This window comes from Rutilus rutilus (assembly GCF_951802725.1).
Source record: "Rutilus rutilus genome assembly, chromosome: 6".
Classification (NCBI taxonomy): domain Eukaryota; kingdom Metazoa; phylum Chordata; class Actinopteri; order Cypriniformes; family Leuciscidae; genus Rutilus; species Rutilus rutilus.
Window position 1 is genome coordinate 28842889 of NC_140214.1, and position 22999 is coordinate 28865887.

Here is a 22999-nt window from a genome sequence, read left to right on the forward strand (position 1 = left end):
CCAAGTGTCCAGTCATATCGCCAAAAAATCTGATAAGAAAAAACTCGAGCGAGTAGATTACTGAAGAAATTACTATAGTCTACCGTATGGTGCTTCAGGAACCAAAAAACGTGCCAAAAGTAATAGTGATAAATGACAATGTTTTTGTATGATAAACAACTATGGGTCATTCTCGCTGCTTGCCAAGTCTGCATTATATTATATCTTCCAAAAAAAAAAAAAAAAAACTGTAATATTGTGAAATATTCTTACAATTTAAAATAACTGTTTTCTATTTTAATAAATACAAATAAATAAGTTATTACTGTGATGGCCAGGCTGAATTTTCAGCAGAAACATTTCTTATTATCACGCACATTTGAAAATGGCTGCTGCAAGTTCAAAAGAACAGCATTTATTTGAAATGAAAATCGCTTGTAACATTATAAATGTCTTTACTGTCACTTTTGATCAGTTTAATGCAGCCCTCTGAATAAAAGTATTAACTTCCTTAAACAAAAAATCGTACTGACCCCAAACTTTTAACAGTAGTGTACATATTTCTGTAATGACAACTCTCGGAGTGTTTGGCATGGTAATGGATATGACAATGTGACTGATATGTTTGGTCTTGGCAGAATAGATCTGCTACGCTGCTGCTGTTATTGCTGCTGCTGTGAGTACGTGAACATACGTGAATTACCCGTAGCAGATCTATACAGGTGGAGCTGGGGAGGGTGGAGGGTTTCTAAAAGCTAAGGCAATTCGAACCAAGTATTTGAAGGTTGAGCAACGAACTCATTGGCTGCTGATACAGCAGGAACCAATCAGCTGTGCCCAAGAATGATGTGATTGTGATTAAGAAAAGAAGCCTGCGCCATCTACAATTTCATGACAGAATTTCTATAGATATTTACTTATATATTCTAACTAAAAAACTGAGCAAGCTGTATAAATCACTATTACTGTACTCTACCGTATGATGCTTTGGCGATCCAAAAATGGGCCAAAAGTAATAGTAAAGCATTTCTATGTTGGATTTTTGACTAAGGCATTTTCGTTTATTTTGTGTACACTCGATGATACCCAAAGTAAAATCTGGGTCCCTAGCACCTAAAGTGCTACCAAGCGGCAACATTCTAATCTGAAAAATGAAGCCTACCCGGAAGTGCGAAAAACTGCAATACATCGAAAATCCGCTAGGGGCAGGTCCCAAAAGGGAGCAAATGTCCATAGACCCCCATGTTAAAATGTCCGTTTTCACAGCATAAATTCATGTTTTTACAGGTTGGTCCCATGGACTTTTATTGTATTTTTCGATAGGTTCCGAGTGCCTGACAACTGTGAGGGGGGTGAATTTTTTTCTAACTCGTTAGTTTAGATCGTATTTAGATATAAAATGTATGACAAATAAGGGCGTGGTTAACTTTGATTGACAGCTTGATTGACAGCTGATAACGAGCATAGGCTGCGCCGAGTGGAATTCCTGAAATTTGACGTCTCGGCCATGATCTGACACAACACATCACACCACCTCTGTATCCTTTCTGAACATTTGTATTATAAAGATGGCGCCGCCCATACGCCCCATAAACGGCCTCAAAACCGTTCTTCAGAAAGTCTATGGGTGACGTCACAGACGCTTTGTCCATATTTTTTACAGTCTATGTGTGCTACTTATCACAATTATTACCACTTCTGACGCAATTTACGCTTTTAGTTTCAGATTATTAATCATTTCATACTGCAGAAAGACAGTTCAGCACTAAATAAGCCTGACAAATATGACTCATCTTCATGATACATGATCAAAAAACTGCATCTGCACTATAGAGAGGGCAGGTCACGAATCATTTTAATCAGGAACACAGCACACGATTCTACGCATACGCATGGCCTTGTCATGCATTAGAGGCGGATGTAGACAGTGTGCGGATGTATCTGTTGGATTTGATATGGGGGTTGGGATGGTGGTGTAGGGGGAGGATAAAAGGGACACTGGGGGGGAGGGGGGGGAAGGACGGAGGAGCATCAGGGGAATCCGTTAGGGCGGAGGTCAGCTCTCTCTGTGCCAATAGTTGTTGGAACAAGGTGTAGAATTATAGATCAAGATCAAGAATCTATTTATCTAGTTGTAAAGGCACAAATTCAAGCAGGCTTTTAAATAGCTTCATATTCACTCTGTTCTATAAAATAAATATAAATAAAATAATACATTGTAATACAGGTTATTGAATAAAGTGGAGAAAAAAAACCATTTCCTGTTATGACAGATAGGGTCCCACATGGACGTGTTGCATTGCTTGGATACAATAACTTCAGACTGCATGACTGCCCTTTGTTGAGAGCAATTGAAGGAGCAGTCAAAACAGTAAACTCAACAGGCGCATGATGCGGTGACACATAAACTGCTTAAGAAAACAAGCACTCCTTTTGGCCTGTTTTCAGCTTAGAGCCATTAGAAATAACCCGATGCAATGAGGCAAGACGCACTTGACAAAAAAGGCTAAAAAGTTGCTGTACAGAACACATATGCATGGATTGTTCTTGTACTGCAATTAACCACCTAATGAAAGAATGATGCATGAAATGCCTTGCTGGATGAATTCCACCGTTTTTGTTTGCACAGTTTATGCTCCAAAAACAGTCAAATCAGATGCAATAAGTTTAAAATGTGGGTACTCTTTAGGTGCTCTTCCACTGCGTCATATGACTCGGCTCGTCTCGCTTTACTTTGGATCTGTTTGCTTTTCCACTGCCTCTACTGCCGTGACATCAACGTCAGCACCTCGACTACTGACCACGATACAGCCATTTCTTTTTTCAAGTTGAGTGCGATGTTTTTTTTAAAGCAAGTCGTTTAAAACAAGTCGAGCGAACAAATGATACTGTGGTGGCTGTTGCTGACTATTTAAATCTAGCGGTTTGGTGTCTCGTGTGGCAAATCCAATGATGCTGGTAGTGACGATTCTCTCTGACCAATCAGTGATCTGCAGTGTTTACACGTCACGTTTTAGTATCGGTACGGCTCGCTTGGAACCTGGTGGTACTAAAAGGTGGTACTAAAAATGTACCAGGTTTTTCGGTGGTACTAACCCCCCCCCTGTTCAGTTACAGAAATGGATGATGAATGGATGATTACATGAATGAAATAGATATGAAATACAGTGTGTGATTTGGTATTTGAACATGCAAACGGTTAATGGTATTGCTATATATACACTACTGGTCAAAAGTTTGTGGTCAGTAATATATTTTTTAAAGAAATTAACACTTTTTTTCCAGTAAGGAAGCATTAAATTGATCTAAAGTCACAGTAAAGACAAAGGATCCTTAAAAAAGTATCGGTTTCCAACATTGATAATAATAAGAAATTTTTGTTTGCTTGAGCATTTCTGAAGGATCATGTGACACTGAAGACTGGAGTAATGATGCTGAAATCACAGCTTTTCCACCACAGGAATAAATTACATTTAAAAAAATGTATTCTATTCAAAATCAGTTATTTTAAATTGTGATGATATTTCACAATATTATTGTTTTTAATGTATTATATTTATCAAAAATACAGCCTTGGTGACTTATTTCAAAAACATTAAAGAATCTTACTGACCCCAAACATTTGCAAAGTGGTGTATATTGTATACATGTCTCTACATTTACAAAAATCGACATTTAACAAATATTCTGTGAAGAATAACTGGAGTGAAGAGTGTGACAACTACAATCCCCTATTACTCCAATTCGCAAACATGAAAATAATTTCAAAAGGCTTTTGAAATAATTGATTATAGCTTTTGATGCTAATCAGTTATTATTTGAAAATCTCAAAAGTCACTCAAACAAAGAAGTAATGCTTTGGTGGGAGGGCTGATTTTGACATCTCTTTATGCACGGCTGCTGTTCTCTCACACACACATGTGTGTGTCAGTGAAAGTAAACGCTACTCACGGCAGTTCTCCTCATCGCTGTTGTCAGAGCAGTCATCATCATCATCGCATCTCCATATGGTGGGAATACATCTCATGTTGTTACACTGAAACTGTCCATCCTCGCACTCCGTCTCAGTGCCAGTTTCGGTACCTGAGAACGACAGTGAAGAGAATTACAGTCGTGCATTTGCTATTCTACTCAAACCAATATAACCTGCAACCATTACATGAAAGGAGAGCAATATATCTACTACTGCACAATAACACATTCCTGAACCGAGCAAATTCCAAACACAATGTGACCAGCAATTATGTTACTACACGCGCACTTCAATGAAGCCATGACAAAGAAAACGAAAAAAAAACACACTCAAACCTTTCTTTCTTTCATTCCTATTTGTTTCTGTTAGGATGGATATGAATATGAAACAATAAATTCATGCTGCCACATCATCAACCTTTAATATTTTACTCGTGCAAACTAGATTTTTAATCAGGTGTTGTGTGTGTTTATAGAAATGTGTAAACGCAAGGCTGCCCGCGTAGAACAAGTGTTTAGTCTCGCGCATCCACGAAATAACCAACACAGCATCATTCACACAGTCTATTAAAAAGGCTGATCATTTCATGTCGGGAAAAAAAGAGAAAATACAACAAACCTTTTGCTAAGTATAATTCCGAAAGTAAGAAATGAAAAAATAATAATTTCCCAATTTCTGTCCACATTTCCGAAACGGGTTGGAGTGTTCATCCACAAACAAAAGCGTGTCCGGATGGCGTCGCTCCTTCACTGAATCTCCAATAGATTCACTGGCAATTTGAATCAATGACGACATCAAACGTAAGCGAGTATGAATAACTGCACTGAAGGGTAGTGTGCCATCAAACACTAATTACTAGATAGAATATGAGGCATATGGAATCAAAACAATAACAATCATGGTATTATTAATATTGTAGAGATTTTTTTTTTAATCATCATTTAAAAACTTTTACAAGTTCCCCAGTTTTATTTATTTATTTATCCAGCCAGTATATATTTTATATACAAATATTTATTTATTTATTTATTTAAAATATTATTTACATTTACGTCTTTATTATATATATATATATATATATATATATATAAGAGAAATGTCATACAGATTTAAGTCTGTTCTTCACACATCATATGACTTAACATGAAATATAGCGCACAAGTCAAATGGACTACTGATATATATATATATATATATATATATATATATATATATATATAACAACTGTTAAAATGACTGGTTGGTCTAGAGATTTTTGGCAAGACTAATACATTTCATTGTATTTATTAATTTGACTGATGCTAAAGTGACTAACAGTACAGTTCATTTAATCTATATATTATATAGTTTTTCCTGTGAATTTCCAAATAGATAGGCTACATTGAAAACAGACATTGAGTGCATGGACAAATAAGGGTACGTTTACACGACAACGATGTACTAAACACAGGAACGTTTTTCCTTTGTGTTTTGTGTACTGACAGTGACAACAGTGTTGTCAAAACGATCCCGTTCACACAGATCCCGAAACAACTAAACGCTGTATTCTGTTGCCAGGCCAGTAGTTGGCGATGTCACTTTGTAAAGATACACTATGCGCCTCTAGACTGAACACATAACACGCATGCGCATGAAATCACCGTTTTCACAAATTCGTGTTATTGTAGTTTGCGTTTTCAGGCCTCCAAATCGCTTGTCGTGTAAATGAACGGCCAAAACGCATAAAAAGTCTTTCGTTGAAAACGGTGTCGTGTAGGCCTAAACGCCCCGCCCCCTTATAGCCTAAAAATCTCATGAAACATAGCACCACCCCTCCAGTATGTTCACGTGCATATCCTCAAAAAGCAAATCACCCTGAAGCAATATACAGAAAGGAAGCAAGGCAGAAAAAGTGAGATGATCAGTTTTTAAATTGCATTAATTATAACCCTTATTAGGATAATGGGGTTAGGTGACCTTGTAAAAGAGTTACAGTAATATATATATACTGCATCTGTGGCACTGTGCCAGCATGAACAATTCTGTCAGTCAAAACTAGGCCAGAGCGACCCTGACAGGATAATCAGTCATTTTAATAGCAGTAAGATGGGGCTGAACTCAACCCCTCCCCCGACTGCTTAACTGTGAATGTAGCCAACCACAACAAAGTATTCAAAGGGGAAAAAAATGGACAGGGGCAAAGACCCTATTGTCATGAACCTGGCATGTACCCAGATTACGTAAACTGGCAGCAGGTGGCTGCCAATCCACTTTAGGGAAACACACAAAATGCCACTGAAAGAAAATGTAGACCAAGTTTTAAAAACATTTAACTAATTGTACCTAGATCAGAAAATACATACACACGTATTCAAATAAATCATGTGATGTTTTTTCAATTAATGAGGAACAATTCTGCATTGTGTGAACTAGAGAAAGTGAAACCAAAAGACTGGATTCTGTTACCTTTTTAAAGCTCTAGCTGTGACATGTAACAGAGTTATTAGATGAAGATGTCATGATTTGACTATTCAGGGTTGCCCAATTGCCCTTTCCAAAAAAATAACCAGACATTTGACGTCACCCATTGACTTCCATAGTATTTTTTTTTTTTCTACTATGGAAGTCAATGGGTGCCATCAACCGTCTGATTACCAACATTGTTTAAAATATCAATGACCTATCGAACGGATTAGGAAAGGTTTAAACCACCCTTTCCAATCTGATTGAAATTTCAATCCGATTTGGCCAATTAATTCTGACTGACGTGGTTACATGTGACTTCCGACTGTGCTACTCCGATTAGGCTACAAATGGATTATGGGGTCTATATTAAAATATTGTAGGCCTACATCAATCCCTTGTTTACAGCTTTGTTTTCTTTCACACATTATGGAACATCTGCCTTGACTAGTGGTCAACACAAACAATTAAAAATTTCAACAAAATCCACTTCCGATATCGGAATTCTAATTGACAGAACATCCGAACAAAAGTAGGCTATCTAGCCTAATTAAAAAATGGTAAAGCTTATATTTGAGCTTCTTCATTGTATTTTGAAACACTTTTCTTTTTGTTTCTTTTTTTTTGGTTTTGACTACCACTATATGTCAGATATTTCTAAGTGTTAGGGTAGAGTGGGGGAAAACGCCCCCCTGGGGTAAAACGCCCCCCACCTGTTTTTCCCAAAATAACCACCAAAAGTAGTCAAGATACATTTTTACTGTTGCTATGCACTACGTTGATAACGGGGATATACAAATCTCTATGGATAAGCTGACACCAGCGACACATTTGAAGAGAATAGGATTACATGGTAAATGCTATAATTTTCAGATATTAGTAAATAAGTGTTTAAGAGAATATTGTTCTGCAGGATATCGCAGTGATGTATGATAGATGAATAGTGAAGTCTGTAGTTTGAGATCATATATTATTTATAAGGAATATAATTATATTTAAAAAAAAAAAAAAAAAATTAAAAACTCATAGCTTGTGGGGTAAAACGCCCCCTACGCTGAGGGGTAAAACGCCCCCCGTGGGGGCATAGTTTCTCTATCATAATTACTATAATAAAATATTTCTGTCAATCAAATCCTTTGTTTTACACTTAATGCAGTATAACTAGGTGGTAAAATCTAAATATTTGAACAAAACATGAAAAAATTACCTCAAGTGAGCATTAACTAGCTAGCTTGCTAGCAAAGTTAGCTCACTGATGGAAGGTAGTTAAATTGGGCTATTTTGGACATTGCTGAAATAAATATTAATATATATACATGTTGATACATTACTTGCCTTTTACCTTTAGAGATTAAAAACTATTGTCTGTTAATTTTGCTGTTGATCTATGAAGCAAACTGGTTGGTAAGAAAGGGGGCATTTTACCCCACCTTGGGGGGCGTTTTACCCCACCGCTGGGGCAAAACGCCCCCTTTGTACAAAAATATTTTCAGTGAAAATACTAATTAATTATGAAGGCTGAGCAATTTTAATATTTGGTGAATAACTCCTGCCATAGTCACTCAAAACCGGGATGGCAATTCTAGTCACATTTATGTTTTGTTTCACTGTAATGTCACATTTTCCTTAAGGGGGGCGTTTTCCCCCACTCTACCCTATAGGTTACACCAGCAAACATTGGTCCGACGGCACCCTTGTGTCCCTGCCAAAATATAGTCGCGTTAGGACGGAATAAATCGATATAAATAAGACGTATAGTAATAACAGAATACGTCAAAGACGTCCGTTCAACTTTAATTTTGGAACTATTTTTCAACCATGACGGGACGTGTTGGAGGGACGTGTTGGAGGGACGTCTTTTTTTTGGGGGGGGGGGGGGGGACGTCACCCTAACGTTTGGTGGGACATGCCTAATTGTGATCCACATCAATCATATTTTAATTATTTTTTGTTGAATATAATATGAAAAGCTGTCATTTCTGTCAGTTTGTTATAAATGTGCTTCTTGTGGTAAAAATTGCAAGTCAAAAGTATTGATTAATTTGAATAGTCGCACCTGGCTTTAGGGGAATTCCGCAGAGTCTAGACTGTATTCTCTCACGCCACTTAGCATCACGTGACGTTGAATCGTTTCAGCCAAATTTAAGAGTTTAGAGGACACACCCCTGCAAACGAAATTTATTCAAATGAGACACATTTATTTTATATTTCAGTGATACTGATATTCGTGTCTTTGGCGATGGCAAATGTTTCAGCAGCGGCACCGAATGATCGAATAACGGCAGGGAAAGCCGCGCGCACTCCGAAGTGCGCGAGATGCCGTAATCACGGCTTCGCTGTCCTGTTAAAAGGCCATTCGGGAAAATGTCAGTTCAGGCAGTGCGTGTGCTGGAAGTGTGCTCTCATCAACGAGCGGACGAAAATCCTGGCATCTCAAAGACGAATTAAATCCGTTCAGGGACACGAGTCACCGGCTACCGACCGTCCCGAGCAGACCGCTCTATCTGACAGGAAAACGGGTAATAATATTTCAACTAACGGAGTGAGCGGAGAAACCGACGTCAGCGCGAGAAAGGGTAATGCTATCAATGCGCCCGTTAGTCGACACGGCACAAGTGATAAAACGTACACTGACCTCCGCGGTCCCGTTAGCTCGGGCGCGGTGTATAGTGAACTGAAGACACCCGCGGGACCGAGCGGCGCTCTTGGAGGTTTGTGCAGCTTTAAAACCTTAATGTCTAATTAGTAATTATTTTATTTCAACTATAACCTTTATGTTTAAATAGCCTGGTGCAGGTATGCCGTCACTTTGTAGGCCAAGTTCGCATAACACTGGTTCCCTCGACAAAAACCCAATAGGATTTTCCCATAAGCTTTCGGATTATCGCTAGCCTGAAGTGCTAAAATGTTAACTGTTAACAAAAAAAAAAAAAAATTATTCAACTTTCAGAAAAGCATACAACTGACATTTAACATCAAGCAAACGTTGCCTACTCGTTTCTGCGTTTTGGCCTACAATGTGATGTCACACCTGCACCACTCTATTTAACCACTAGGCTGCACCATACGACTCTTAGTACAGCGTGTTACTAAATTTGTAACTGTTATTTACACAAGTAAAACATTATATTATACACCTGAATAATTATTGGAAACATTAATACTATAATTAAAAAGGGATCAGTATAGTTTACATTCCATGTACAATTTCATGTAATAAAAATCAAATGAATCAAAATCTAATGAACTTTTAATGTATTGCAAATGCACTTTATAGTATTATTGAAAATAAATACATAAATAGGCACTTTTTTTTAGGATCACATGTAGGGTCAGAAAATACTTAATTATATGTTTAAAAGAAACAAACAGGCATTGTCTCTATGGGAAAAAAAAAGATGATTGGCTGACTCTTTTAACTGTAAGGCGGGACTTCCGGTCTATTGGCTGAGTATAGTCGCAACCATTTAACTTTTTATTTGCATAAAATTAGTTAAAATTAGCTATTTTTTCTTACATGCCAAAACATGTCCACAGATTCACCACCTTTTCCTGGAGAGTACAAAATTACAGAGGCATACCCTGGGCAAATGTATCCAGCAGAGATGTTCGCAATCCCCCTTCCCATGCACCCGCAGTACACGGACCGATACATGTTCCCGGCGGTGCTGGTGAGCCTGAGACCACCTGCACCAGGAGCCTTCAGGGAACATGTTGGATTTGTTCCCTTTCCACCAGGAGCGCTGTCTTATCCACTGGAGAGTCGGGAATTGCAAGTATGTTCCACAGGCATGATTGTTCTGCAACGGCACTCATGAAAATACCTACAAACTATCATTAAATGGATCAAAAGTGACAGTTAACATTAATAATGTTACAAAAAGATTTCTGTTTCAAATAAATGTTCCATTTCCATTCATCAAAGAATCTTGGAGAAAAGGGATCATGGCAAAAATATTAAAGAGCACAACTGGTTTCAACATTGGTAATAATAATAATTGTTTCTTGAGCAGCAAATCATCATAATATAATGATTTCTGAAGGATCATGTGACACTTTAGACTGGAGTGATGATGCTGAAAATTCAGCTTTGACATCACAGCAATAAATGACATTTTAAAATATATCCAAATAGAAAACTGATCATTTAAATTGTAATATTTCACAATAGTACTGTTTTACTGTATTTTTGATCAAATAAATACAGCACTGATGAACATTACCAACCACAAACTTTTGAATCGTAGTGTAATTATTATATATGTTTTATTATTACGCTTACATATAACTTTTTAATCTCTTCACCCAAACTTTTGATCAAAGGGCTTCACTGTCACAAGAATACTTTGGGCTGCTCTCGCTTCTAAGAAAAAAAGAGAAATTATGTCTATTTCTTATTCCCCGTTATCTACAGTCGACTTACAGTATGGGAGAGGTTTAAAAAAACAAAAAAACTTGAAACCCCAAAGCTAGTTTAACTTATTTGATGTCCTTTTTCTACTAACTTCATTTTCCATAATCTGCAGACGGCAGTCCTGCAGCGTCAGGCCACAGCTGAATAAATCTAACATTTGGGAAGAGTGTAAATCAAGAGGAAGATCATGTTTATGAACTTTCCGTTTTCAGTCAATTCCAGATTTTCACACCAAAACCTGCTTTTGTATTTATGCTAAGTCTGAATGTCCTGTTCTTGTTTGCTCAACGTTCCACAGTATAGTCCGTACCTCCCATATCCAGGGCTGAGAGATGAACGTTCCCAGCATTCACAGTGTCACATGAACGGAGACCAAGGTAGATCTGAGGTTCCTCCTCAAGCTGCAAGTGTCCCAGGTATTAAAGATTAAAACATGTATTACATTGTTGATTATTCTGATAATACTAGGGGAAAGAAAAAGATCTGCAGTTACAAAGCTCATAGTGTCCCACAGACCTGCCTAAAACAGGATCGAAGTTCATATATTACTTCCTCGAACGTCTACGTCACAATGTGAATTATTAGCATAATGCTCGCCCAAAGGCGAGGTGAATTGGTGAATTGAATTGTTGTCATCATGTTGTGAAGATGCTGTTTGGATGTAAAAGCAAAACCCCTTTGTTTGGCCTTCTGAAAACAGCTATAAACTCTGAAAGCTGCCATTATTAGGGCTGTTACATTTCCAACATACACCTGAGGTCTTTGACCAATCACAACGCACTATGTCAGCTGGCCAATCAGAGCGCTCTGAGCTTTTCGGAAGGAGGAGCCTTGTAGAAACTTGAATATAATCAGAGCGTTTCTGACAGACTGGAAATCGAGGTGCTACATAGAGGGATACACCGCTCTACAGTAATTTTGAAAGTGATTGCAGTACCAGTTTTGGCCACAATCTTACATACGGCTCCTTTAACTTTTAAAATAGCATCATGTGGCCCAATATTTTTTCAATATCAATATATGACCAGTTGTTGGCTGCATGTATTACAACAAACTTAAATATCACTAATAATCAGTGATTTTAACTGTTCAGCAGCTAAAATATTATGGATTATTTTGATGACAGTACATGATACCTAGCAAAACCTGAAATGATTGTTCAGTGTTCTGCTGTAATTCAAAGTGTCTTGGTAGATGCATTGATTTGAAATGCATTTTTTTGTAAAATATCATTCTTTTCTCTAATCAGATGAAAATTGTTCAGATAGATAAAGAAATACACACTACATATTTTACAGACTAAAAATACATAGCCTACATGTAGTAATACATTCAGATGGTGTCGTTTTTTATGACAAAAGAATTTCTTTGGTGCCAGAGTGGGGGGAAAAAAGGTCAAAACTTTCTTCTAGTTTTCCATATTGGTCATACAGATGTCCGTTCTGCTTGCTCAATACAGAAAGCCAAGTTGGTGGTAACCAGGAACCAGATGCTGTGCCGGTTGAAAGTCTTTCCTCAAGGAACACACCCTGAAAAGATGAGCCCTTCAGTTTCTCTTCGACTGATACCACATCATTAATATTCAATCCATCCTTTTCAAAAATAGCTTTCTCATATTCCTTTCCTATTTTCAATAGCAGTTACGACGCAAGTTCATTACAGTGACATTACATTACATGCTGTATTCATGATTTTCAGAAGATAGAGCTGAAACCACTGCTGTCTTTGTTCCAGTAAAGGCAACAGTTTGACATTTGTTTTTACACTACAGTCGATTATGGTATCAGTCTTCTTGTGTTGTTGCAGTTTTTGAACTTGAGGCCTATAATTCCAATAGATTCGATTGGAAAGTTGAATGTTAAAAGCAGTTATGCTTGATATTTTATACATTTTGTCCTGTTGTTTAGACTTTATAATGAAGTAATGATGTTTAGGATGTTTTTTCCCCAAATCTTTAACAATATTTAATGAATAAACAGTTCCATTCTGAAGATTCACCGTCTTTCTGATTTCGTAAAACTCAACCAAAGCCGCTCTCGACTCTTAAATCAGTATTTTCTACACAGCGTCTCAGAGATCCCGTTTGTACTCTTGAAAAGAGACATTAAGATTCCCGGGATGAACATCTCACTTCATTTGCTTATCTGAACCCAGACGGCACAGGAACGACACCGTCAGAATACTACAACCAGGACCAGTGGGCAGATAAACTAATTACAGTCTCATGAATATTAATGTGCTCCTCTGGCACGGAGCATTGCTGAATGTGAAACTCAGATCCAGCGAGTGCCAAATTCAAATTTGTGTACAGAATGCAAGCAGTATGTTTATTCCCATTGCGAATACAAACATCAGTACGAAGAGAGTACAGCTTTGCTGGATCAGGACGTCTAGGTAAAAACTAGTTTTACAGTCACTGTTTGTTTGTCTCTTTACATAAAAAAAAATATTACAAGGGTAAAATAATGGTATACTTTTCAGAATTATGATATGGTGATCATAAATGGTTTCCAGTGGCACCATTCTGAAGGGTTTTATTTGTGGTGTTAACATTAGTCTGCTAAATACAAACATTTAAAAAAATCTTCTGAAACAATTCCTCTCAGGTGACATGAAGTTTTGAAATATACAAAGGTGTTTGACAGGGGGAAAAAAGACCAGAGCCCTGACTTCACCTGAGTAATAAGAAATAGAGGAGATTAAAAAAGTCCTTTTAATGGCGCAATCCATTTCAGTGAGAGCTACTGATGGGAAGATACAGCTCATTTGCGTGCCTTCATTTTTCTCCTCGTCTCCTTCCCTGGCCGCTTCTATATAAAAAAAAAAAGAGATGAAAACGTGGAGTCTTTAAAAATGTTACAACAAAACAATAGTAAATCGGCTACATCTACATTTGAAAACCTTTTCTTTACGTTTTGGTCTTTCACCCACACAGACGTATTTTTGTCCTGCGAAAAAGGAGCTTTATGGAAGCTCGTTTCCGCCACAGAAAAAAGGTAATTGCGACTTTTTCTCTCAAAATTAGGACTTTTTTCTTCTGACGAGTTATGAAGTCACAATTGCGATGTGATATTCTGAGAAAAACTGAGTCTTTTTTTTTTTTTTTTACCTCAGAATAACTCGCAATTGCGTGTTATAAAGTCAGAATTGCAAGATATTGACTCGCAATAATCTTTTGAATTGTTTATTTCCGTGGCGGAAACAAGCTTCCATAGCTTTTTGAAGACGCTCTCCCAAGTGGATAGATTTAAAAATGCAGTGTTCGCGTTGTAGTGTGGACTGTGAAAACGACAATGCATGTTTAGTCATGTTACACATTGTATCAATGAATATCCATGTTTATACCAGTACATGCCTGCTATGCGCTATTCACTTGTACTGTTTTGCTCAAAATAAATGTTACTTTGTACAATCTTCATTACATTCCTGCTAAGATGACTGACAAACTTACTAGCAACAAAACGTGAGGACGATTGTGTTTTACACCATACGTGGACTAGTGATTGAGAGCGACCTGGACTCACCAGTAAATAGTGAGATATTTTGCTAATAAAAATGAATCATCCAAAAGACCAGCATGAGAACTTTATTGTCTTTGGCCGGTTGCATAAACTGCTTAGACTAGTCTTAAAAGTTAGTCATTTTTGTCTTCAAGACTTGTCTTAACTTTTTTAAAGTCTGTTACATAAAAAGGTAGATTGGTTTAACTTGAATAGAAAAAGAAAGACTGATTACTGCTAGTTGGTCAGACTAGTTTTTAAAGGTATAGCGGAGGATTTTCTTTTTCCGGGTGGATCATCAAGACTATTGGTCCTCCAAGTGTCAATCATTCTGGTGATATGTTTACGTAAGGCCGTCGTACATGCTCGTCCCTAGGTAGTTTTCGCTTTCTGAGCATGCGCACTTTCAGGTGTATATGTGTGGTGAGCTACGGTTTCAGCCATTCCTTTGAAAACGTCTGAGGGTCACAAGAGAAAAAAAGTCTACGAGGTGTATGAGAAGAGAAAGGCCGCAGAAGATAGAAACAAGACCAGAGTGTTTTTGGGAGATTCATTCACACGATGGCGTGTGCTCAAAACACAGGTTGGGCTTCCCACTGATGCCTCAGTCGCGAAGTTTCTACTCGACAGGTAAAGTTTGGCATGCTATTTGGAGAAATCCATTTAAAATCACTGCTAGTAAAAGTTAATGTAAGCTATGATTAGCGATGCTAGCCCTGGCACAAGTCACGCACCGCATAGACACGGTAAACATCTCAATTTGCTCTCTCGTGCACACGTTTAATAGGCGTTCCCTCTCGGGAGCAGGTAGTGTTGCGCATGTGCATTTTTTCAAAAAGTGGAGAGGGAGGTTCTTTTCTAAAATTCGGGAAAATCCTCCGCTATACCTTTAAGTGACAGTCGTAACATAGTGGCTAAGAGTATGCAACAGGCCCCGGTCTCTCGGTGAACCTTTATTATGTTTTACACTAAGATAGTGAGGACGAGAAACTTTTGGAAAACGTTTAAATGCTGGTGTGGACAAAAACGTCATTTTCAAAAGTATCTGGATTAACAGATTCAGCCTAAAAATAAATAAAAAAAAAAAAAAAAAAAAACTTACATTCGTCTTGCCTCCTTTGCCGCCTCTGCCGCCTCTTTTCCCACCTTTCCCGTGAGCCATTTTGGCCTTGAATCCTGAAACGTCGTCATGGCTGTCTTTGGTGTTCCATTTGGTGCCCTTCTTCTTGCCCCCAAAGCCAAACCTCTGATCCTTGTATTTCTTCTTAGCATTAGGACTAAAGACAGCAGGACAAACATTTAATATCAAATAAATAACAGGGCTCCAGACTGACTATATTTAGTTGAGGTTGTCCAACTGATAAGAGCTGCAATTTCTGTAGCATATGAGAAACATCAAACACCATTTGAGCTGCGCATTCAAATTCAGTGCAGTTATCAAATCAAACAGTGCTGATGTGGGAACCAGGAGAAACAATGTGCCATAAACCAAAAAGATATAGAAGGCTTTCCAGTCCACATATCCCCAACAATCACCATGAATTTAATGTAGTAACACTAACTGTAACCATGGTATTATGGTAGAAATAGTCGAATGTTTTTACAGTATTCATTGAGAGAAATTCAAACACTTTCAACTGCTTCAAAGTTAGTCTGGACTCTGGAGCCATATATATATATATATATACTGTTACAAAACAGTGCATTTAAGCAGCATAAAGGGTTAGTTCACCCAAAAATGAAAATTCTGTCAGTAATTACTCACCCTCATGTTGTTCCAACCCCGTAAGAACACTACGTAAACTAACTCGAGGCACAGAGAGAGAATGAAATGAATAGTGGAATAAAGTCGTTATTTTTATTATTTTTTGCACACAAAAAGTATTCTCGTCGCTTTATAAACTTAAGATTGAGCCACTGGAGTCACTTGGACTATATTAACGATGTCTTTACTACATTTTCTGGGCCAGCAAGTTATAGTGTCTTAGAAGCCTATGAAGGAGTGAGCCAGCTCTCAGATTTAATCAAAAATATCTTAATTTGTGTTCCGAAGATGAACGAAAGTCTTACGGGGTTGGAACAACATGAGGGTACATGAGTAATTACTGACAGAATTTTCATTTTTGGGTGAACTAACCCTTTAACTAAATATTTTTAAAATGAAGACCCAAAGTAATGCCTCTCAGGTCTTTAAATCAGTTATTTGTATAACCTGTTGAAAAATAACCTTAATATACAGTTTGAATAGTTGAATTATAATGCTACTAAAAAACAGCAAATATAGTCATTGCTTACTTTTTTTTGTTTATTTGCTTTTTTGCTGCTGGCCCTTTCGGTTTCGGATCTTGATCTCCTTCCAGGAATTCCAGTTTATCTGTCATTCCTGTAAGACATAAACAACGAGTGAACATTTTCTCCACTAGTATAAGGAATATAAAACTTTGCTCAGATAACCTTGGTAATGATCTGTGATAAAGTGAAAACATGTTGCTCTGATGAAAACGTACCTTTCTGATATTTCTTCACAGCTGACAGCATTGCTTTCTTCTGTTTCTGCCTGTTCTGAATCACCTGTGTCTGAACCTGTAGAGCCAGAGATTTAAAACAAACGTCTGTCCAGCACCCAATAACAAACTCTAAAAACATCATTTAAAGAGAAAAACTGACCTTTTTGCCATATTTCCTCTGTTCTCTGAGCTTCTTGGCCTTTTCTGACTTCTCCATCGCTGCTTGCTTCATAAGCAGCTTTTTCCTAACCTGTTACAAACAAACAAGAACCTGGAAAATTTAGATTATGAATTGACATTGAATTTTAATTCATCCGTCTTGGATGAAGATTTGCGTCCCTTGTTGCCATTATTATCTACTCAATGTTGGGGATTAATGCTTTAAAAATCTCTGATGCTCACCTAGGCTGCATTTATTTAATCAAAATACAGTAAAAACAGAAATAATAATACAATTTACAATAGCTTTTCTATTTGAATCCATTTTAAAAATGTAATTTATTCCTGTGATGGTAAAGCTGAATTTTCAGCATCATCACTCCAGTCTTCAGTGTAACATGATCCTTCAGAAATTATTTTAATATGATGATTTGGTGCTCGTTTCTTTTCATCAATGTTGAAAACCGTTGCTTAATATTTTTTGTGGAAACAGTAGCTATGCGTTCATGCAAATTGCTAATTTTACTTATGCGCAAAATTGGAATTTAGCTCGTTTGCAAATAAAGTGCTGTTTCCATCCCATGTGTTCAAGAGAACAAAATTGTGACAAAACATTTGTAATAGAAATGGAAGTTGCTGCAATCGGGGAAATCACTGTGGCTCTTTAATCACAAATTACTAGCGTCTCGGAACAAGCAGACGAAATGCAATAAACGCGGTCATGTCATCTTGCGTTCGGATGCCGGTGTTTGGGAACGCAATCATATGAGAAACTTCTGGAATATACGTTTTTTTTAAGTGCATTTTTAAAATGTATGCGCATCTTGCCGTTTCCATCCAGCGTTTCTTTATGCAATATACCAAAATGAGCATAAAAAAGGTGGATGGAAATATGGCTACTGATACGTTTCTTTCAGGATTCTTTGATGAATAGAGAGTTCAAAAGAACAGCATTGATTTGAAATAGATATATTTTGCAACATCGTCTACTATCACGTCTTTTGATCAATTTAATGCATCCTTGTTGAATAAATGGATTCATTTCTTTCAACAACAAAAAAATTCTTACTGACCCTCGAATGGTAGCATATTCGTGTATCATTTTTTTTTTTTAAAGCTTGCCTATGGGATTGAGACTATTGGCTCTCCTACTTTGTGCAGTGGACAAAACATATCTATAAAGCAGAGTTGCCAAGTCAACAGACCAACAGCTGTGCTCATTCTCTTACCTTTTGCATGTGCTGATCGGTCTTGGCCATCTCTGCAAAGTAATCTTCTGGTCGCTTGGTAGGAATCTTGAACTTATGCAGCTTTGGCAGCGCCAATAAAACAGTTGCTTGGGCCTGTCTGTAGCTGTAACGCAACAGTTAACAGTTATAGGGGCAGTTCACCCAAAAATGAAAAATTCACCGTCATGTCGTTCCAAAGACTTTCATTAATTTTCGGACCACAAATGAAGATATTTTGAGTGAAATCTGAGAGCTTTCTGTCCCTCCATTGACAGCTACACAACTGACACTTTGATGCTTCAAAACATTCAAAAACGAATCCACATGAATTGAGCGGTTCAGTTTCTTTTTTACTAAAGAAACATGATCGCTTTATATGATGAATAGGTTTAATTTAGGCTTTTATTCACACATATACATTGATCTGTCAACATGAAAAGCTCAACCGAACCTGCTTGATGCGACAGAACAAACCACATTGCATCAAACGTGCTGCGTAACACGTGAGAATGAACCTCATTAGTTCTCGCACATCAAACAAGCATGCTTGAGCTTCTGTTTACCACAACTGATGTGTGCGTTGAGGAATGTTTATATGTAAATAAAAGACTAAATTAAATCTGTTCATCATATAAAGTGAGAAAATTTGGACTAAACCGATTCATATGGATTAGCTTCACGATCTCTATGAACTTTTTGAAGCGCAAAAGTGGTAGTTGAGTAGCTGTGAATGGAGGGACAGAAAGCTCTCAGATTTCATTAAAAAATATCTTCATTTGTGTTCAGAAGATGAACGAAAGTCTTACGGGTTTGGGACAACATGAGGGTGACTAACTAATTAATGACAGAATTAAAAAAATTGGTGAACTAACCCTTTATACTGAAGTACATGACACTGAAAACTATGTTCAATATAAATAAAAGAGCTGCACGATTCTGGATAGGTTTGGGAATCGTAAGAAATTTTCCGATTCTGGTTCCGCCAAACGATTTCGGCTTCGGAACAAATAAAAATTAGTAGTAAGGGAAAAATGCACAATCCTTTTTGTGTTTATTTCTTATACTTGTCAAATGAGTTTAACAGACTGGTAATGTCAACATATTTAGCAATTTTTGCAAAGGTAATACATTTTTCTGAAGGAAAATAACATTTCTGCATTCTCTAGGATAATTTGGGACCTCTCCTAGCTTATTGTATCTCCAGCAGTGGAGAATATACCCTCTCAGAAGGGGTAGAATATGTTTGAACATACATGTAAGATGTGTGTAGAACAGAATATTTATAAAATCGGTTTGAATGATTGATTCATAAAGACTTCACTTGTTTCATTCCTGTATGAATCAGCGCTCTAGCAGTTAATAAACAGAACTGCATGCGTCCTGCGGAAGAACATTGTTGCCGGAGCTACTTCTCTCTATGTCTATGACGAGTCACGCAGGTACTGGGCTACTCCGCAGCGGTGCCGACCTGACCAGTGTAACTAGTCCGAGTCTAAATGCTTATTAGAGGCTTACCATAGTGATTCAGAATAAGACAAAAACACGATCATGATGTACTCGCTCGTTGTATAGTACATTTGGTAAATTCTGAACACAAAAAAGTTAAGGACCGCAGCTTTAACAACAGTCGTCTTTATGAATGTTTTGAAGCATCAGATGTAATCGATACACTCGTGATTTGCAGCGACTAAAAAGGTGATTTACTCTGTTTTGGTTGCTGCCGTAGACGTCAGTGTTTATACTCAAACTATAAACTTTTATCAGTACTTCTGTGATCATTTGAATATTTGTAACACAGAAATATCGAAACTGTGTGTGGTTGAAAAGACTGCAAGTAAAGCTGTTTCATATATATTGACAACTGCTCTCTCTGGGTCAACGACAGCGCAAACAGATTTGAATGTTCCGGTGTGAAGTATCCACAATTTGCGGTGTGTTCACTACTCACTACTCCTCCTAATGTGTGTGTGCACTAAATTGGATAGGTTAAAAGCAGAGGACAAATTCCGGGTATGGGTCCCACATGTCATTTACTTTCAAAAAGCGAATTTGCTCTATTTTGATTGCTTCCGTAGACATCAGTGTTTATATCTGAACTATAAACTTTTATCCCAGTACTTCTGAGATTATTATGAATATCTGTAACACATAAATAACGATACTGTGTTTAAAGACACTGTTTCATACCCACACATTACAACTGCTCTCTCTGGCTCAACGTAGATCTGAATGTTCCGGTGTGGTTTTGCCAAAGGTTTAATAGACCAAGCCGAATTGTTGTAATTTAGGAATGAGATTGCATGGGTGTTTGAATCGAGATTGTGCTCTTTTAATGATTAATCGTGCAGCTCTAAAAAATAGGTACGTTTAAAATCTAAACCACCAGAGGACCCTAAATTATCACAGGCATCTGATCAGACATTTTGTTTCCAAATAATATAAATAGTATAAAATAAGTGTTAATTCAGAAATTTTGCATGCATTGCATGCTGGTTGCTATCATTAAATTGAATCTTAGCTTTCTAGATATCAGTATCTGTCATTAAAAAAAGAAACGGTCTGTCAAGAATTAAAACTGTGGTACTCTCATAAACGCATGTGATTTCCAAATAGGGAACATCCATAAATTAGATATAACATCATATATACAAGTACACAAAATAAGTCAAGCTGCATTCCTTGTTCTACATGATCAAGTTACACTTACAAATACATCTCCCTCTGAAAGTCATCCTCTGCATTGATGTCTTCACCGCCTTCTGATTGTTGTGCTTTGCCCTCTGCTTTTGCTATGAGGTCAACAGCTGGGAGGTTGGTGAGGTCAAGCCTTTCAGCCCATGGCAGGCTCCTCTTAAACTCAGCAAGGCATTTCTTCAAACCCTCCTGAATGAAAAACATTGATTATGGATTAGATTTTTCAATAAATCACAATTCACATACTAAGCCTATGACGCCTGTATCTGTACGATAATGTCATATTTGACAGATGAACATTTTTAGCAAGTAAAAGGCCTTTCAGTATCATTCTAAAAATGTCCACCTTCAGGTCATAGTAAACATATCTTTTTGCTGTGAAATATTTAAAGATTTTTTATAAAGTAAATAAGAAAAACTTGCCTTGTTAGCAATATTTCAATATTAAGATTTACTGGACTAATGCAACTTCGGTAGGGATGCACCAATATGAACATTTTGGCCAATACCGATAATTATTTATATTTCAAAGCCGATAACCGATATACTGGCCGATGAATCTAAATCCAATTTGTTATATAATTTTTGAGAGCTTGATTACAAAAACAAAAGTCTCACAAAAAAAAGCCATGTCCCAAGCACACAATCATAATGTTCCCATTATAACTGTATGTAGCCCATATGACAAGACTATAAAGCACATGTATGATCAAGAGCCTTGATCATAATATCATACTGTATGAGCCATAAAAGCCTGATGTATCAAATATAATACAAAACCTAAAACATATGCAAGCTTTTTTTTTTTTACTTGTTTATATTCTATAGTCTAAAGATTCGGTAAACAGTTCCATTTAAAATGTTTGTGCCTATTTCATGTCAGATTTTACATGGTATTATCATACAGATTATGTTAGTTATTAAGTGTTGGTCATATGTAATGTATGTTAATGTGTAAAAGCAACTCACCACATTGTTGATGGCTTTCTTTGGCTCAATCAGAGGAACATTCATTCCAGGTTTAAGCAAACCCTTGGCGAAAGCTTCTTGCAGCTGATCAAAAAAAAACATTAGATGACACAAATGTGTATTAAATTACGCACATGTATACTTTTTATTACTTAACCACTGGTTGTGTTGTTAATTCGTAGCATGAAATTGTGTTCTAATGTAAAACTGCCTAATCAAAACACGTGAAATGCACTATATTCTCACCTCGTCGTCTGATAATTCCTCATCGTCTTCGTCGGAATCAAGCCCCAACTGGGGATCCTCGTCTATTTCTACCATAATCAAATATAGAACGGAAATTAGACAAATAAATACAGTAACAGAGGACTTCACAGCATCCAAACGCTTCACGTGTGGAGAGCGCTGCTTCTTGTGGGTGTGCGGAATATTATAATCCTGACGGAAACAGAAAACGACAAAGAATGGTTCCGCCGCCGGGGGACTTATTTATTGTAAGTTTACGGCATACGTGCATAATTTATAAGTTTATATTAATATATGTAACAAAATAACAAACGTTTAAGCCCAAGAGTTATTTAATTGTCAGGAGCCCCCTCAGTATTCAGGTAAAATAGGTCAGGGGACGTCTACCGCAAAACCATCATTAGCCAAATGCTCTTTTTAATTAATTATATATATACATTTTATTTTATTTTATTTTTAAATATAATTTACAGCATGGCATCATAATACATGTATAAAATGCGTGTGCTGTGTAACCATCTTGAAAGTTGCTCATGAGCAATTGCTAAGTAAAATGAGCCACTTGTTGTTAAACGTGTAATTTATACTTTTCTTTATTACTTTTGTAAACTTGGTCCTGCTTTAATATTTTAATTGAATTCAGTTCATATAATGTGTTATTGAAAGAACACCACAGACACAGTGTAATCACCATGGGGAAATATCAGAGTAAAACTGGGAGTTGTGAAAAATATGATACACCGGTGGTTTGCCAGATGAGAAGTTTATCTTTTTACTCATTTAATTCATTTTATAACTGTATCATATATATATCTTTACATTTCTTTTATAACTGTTTTAATTTTCCTTGCTTTTATTTTGTGATTATTTTAATTCCTTTCTGTAAA

At 36.9% G+C, this 22999-nt stretch overlaps 2 protein-coding genes across 3 annotated transcripts in view; both read right to left on the reverse strand.

Annotated features, from left to right (window-relative positions):
* LOC311292627 (low-density lipoprotein receptor-related protein 8-like) overlaps positions 1-4710 on the reverse strand; it is an 85823-nt gene extending 81113 nt beyond the window's left edge. For both annotated transcript variants that reach the window (XM_084412365.1, XM_084412364.1), the window contains exons 1-2: positions 4571-4710; positions 3931-4062 (exon numbers count right to left, since the gene is read on the reverse strand). In XM_084412365.1, coding sequence (XP_084268491.1) covers positions 3931-4062; positions 4571-4637 — 199 coding nt within the window. In that variant the 5' untranslated portion in view covers positions 4638-4710. The remainder of the gene's footprint in view (positions 1-3930; positions 4063-4570) is intronic.
* An 8615-nt stretch (positions 4711-13325) lies between these two features.
* On the reverse strand, positions 13326-22322 carry ebna1bp2 (EBNA1 binding protein 2). The gene is made up of 9 exons (XM_084411766.1): positions 22113-22322; positions 21867-21950; positions 20911-21086; positions 18204-18327; positions 16976-17065; positions 16816-16891; positions 16604-16691; positions 15411-15585; positions 13326-13618 (listed from the first exon to the last, which is right to left on the reverse strand). The coding sequence occupies exons 1-9, from the start codon at positions 22185-22187 to the stop codon at positions 13571-13573; spliced, it is 936 nt and encodes a 311-aa protein (XP_084267892.1). The 5' UTR covers positions 22188-22322; the 3' UTR covers positions 13326-13570.
* Positions 22323-22999: the final 677 nt, after the last annotated feature.

Excerpts from the sequence above, each read along its gene's own strand:
- ebna1bp2 (XM_084411766.1), bottom strand. The coding sequence starts at position 22,187 with ATGGTAGAAATAGACGAGGATCCCCAGTTGGGGCTTGATTCCGACGAA. Across the intron at positions 21,087-21,866 it reads AGAAAGCCATCAACAATGTG|GAGGGTTTGAAGAAATGCCT; the intron begins GTGAGTTGCTTT and ends TTTTTCATTCAG. Across the intron at positions 13,619-15,410 it reads GCAAAGGAGGCAAGACGAAT|AAGCGGCCAGGGAAGGAGAC; the intron begins GTAAGTTTTTTT and ends TTTTTTATATAG.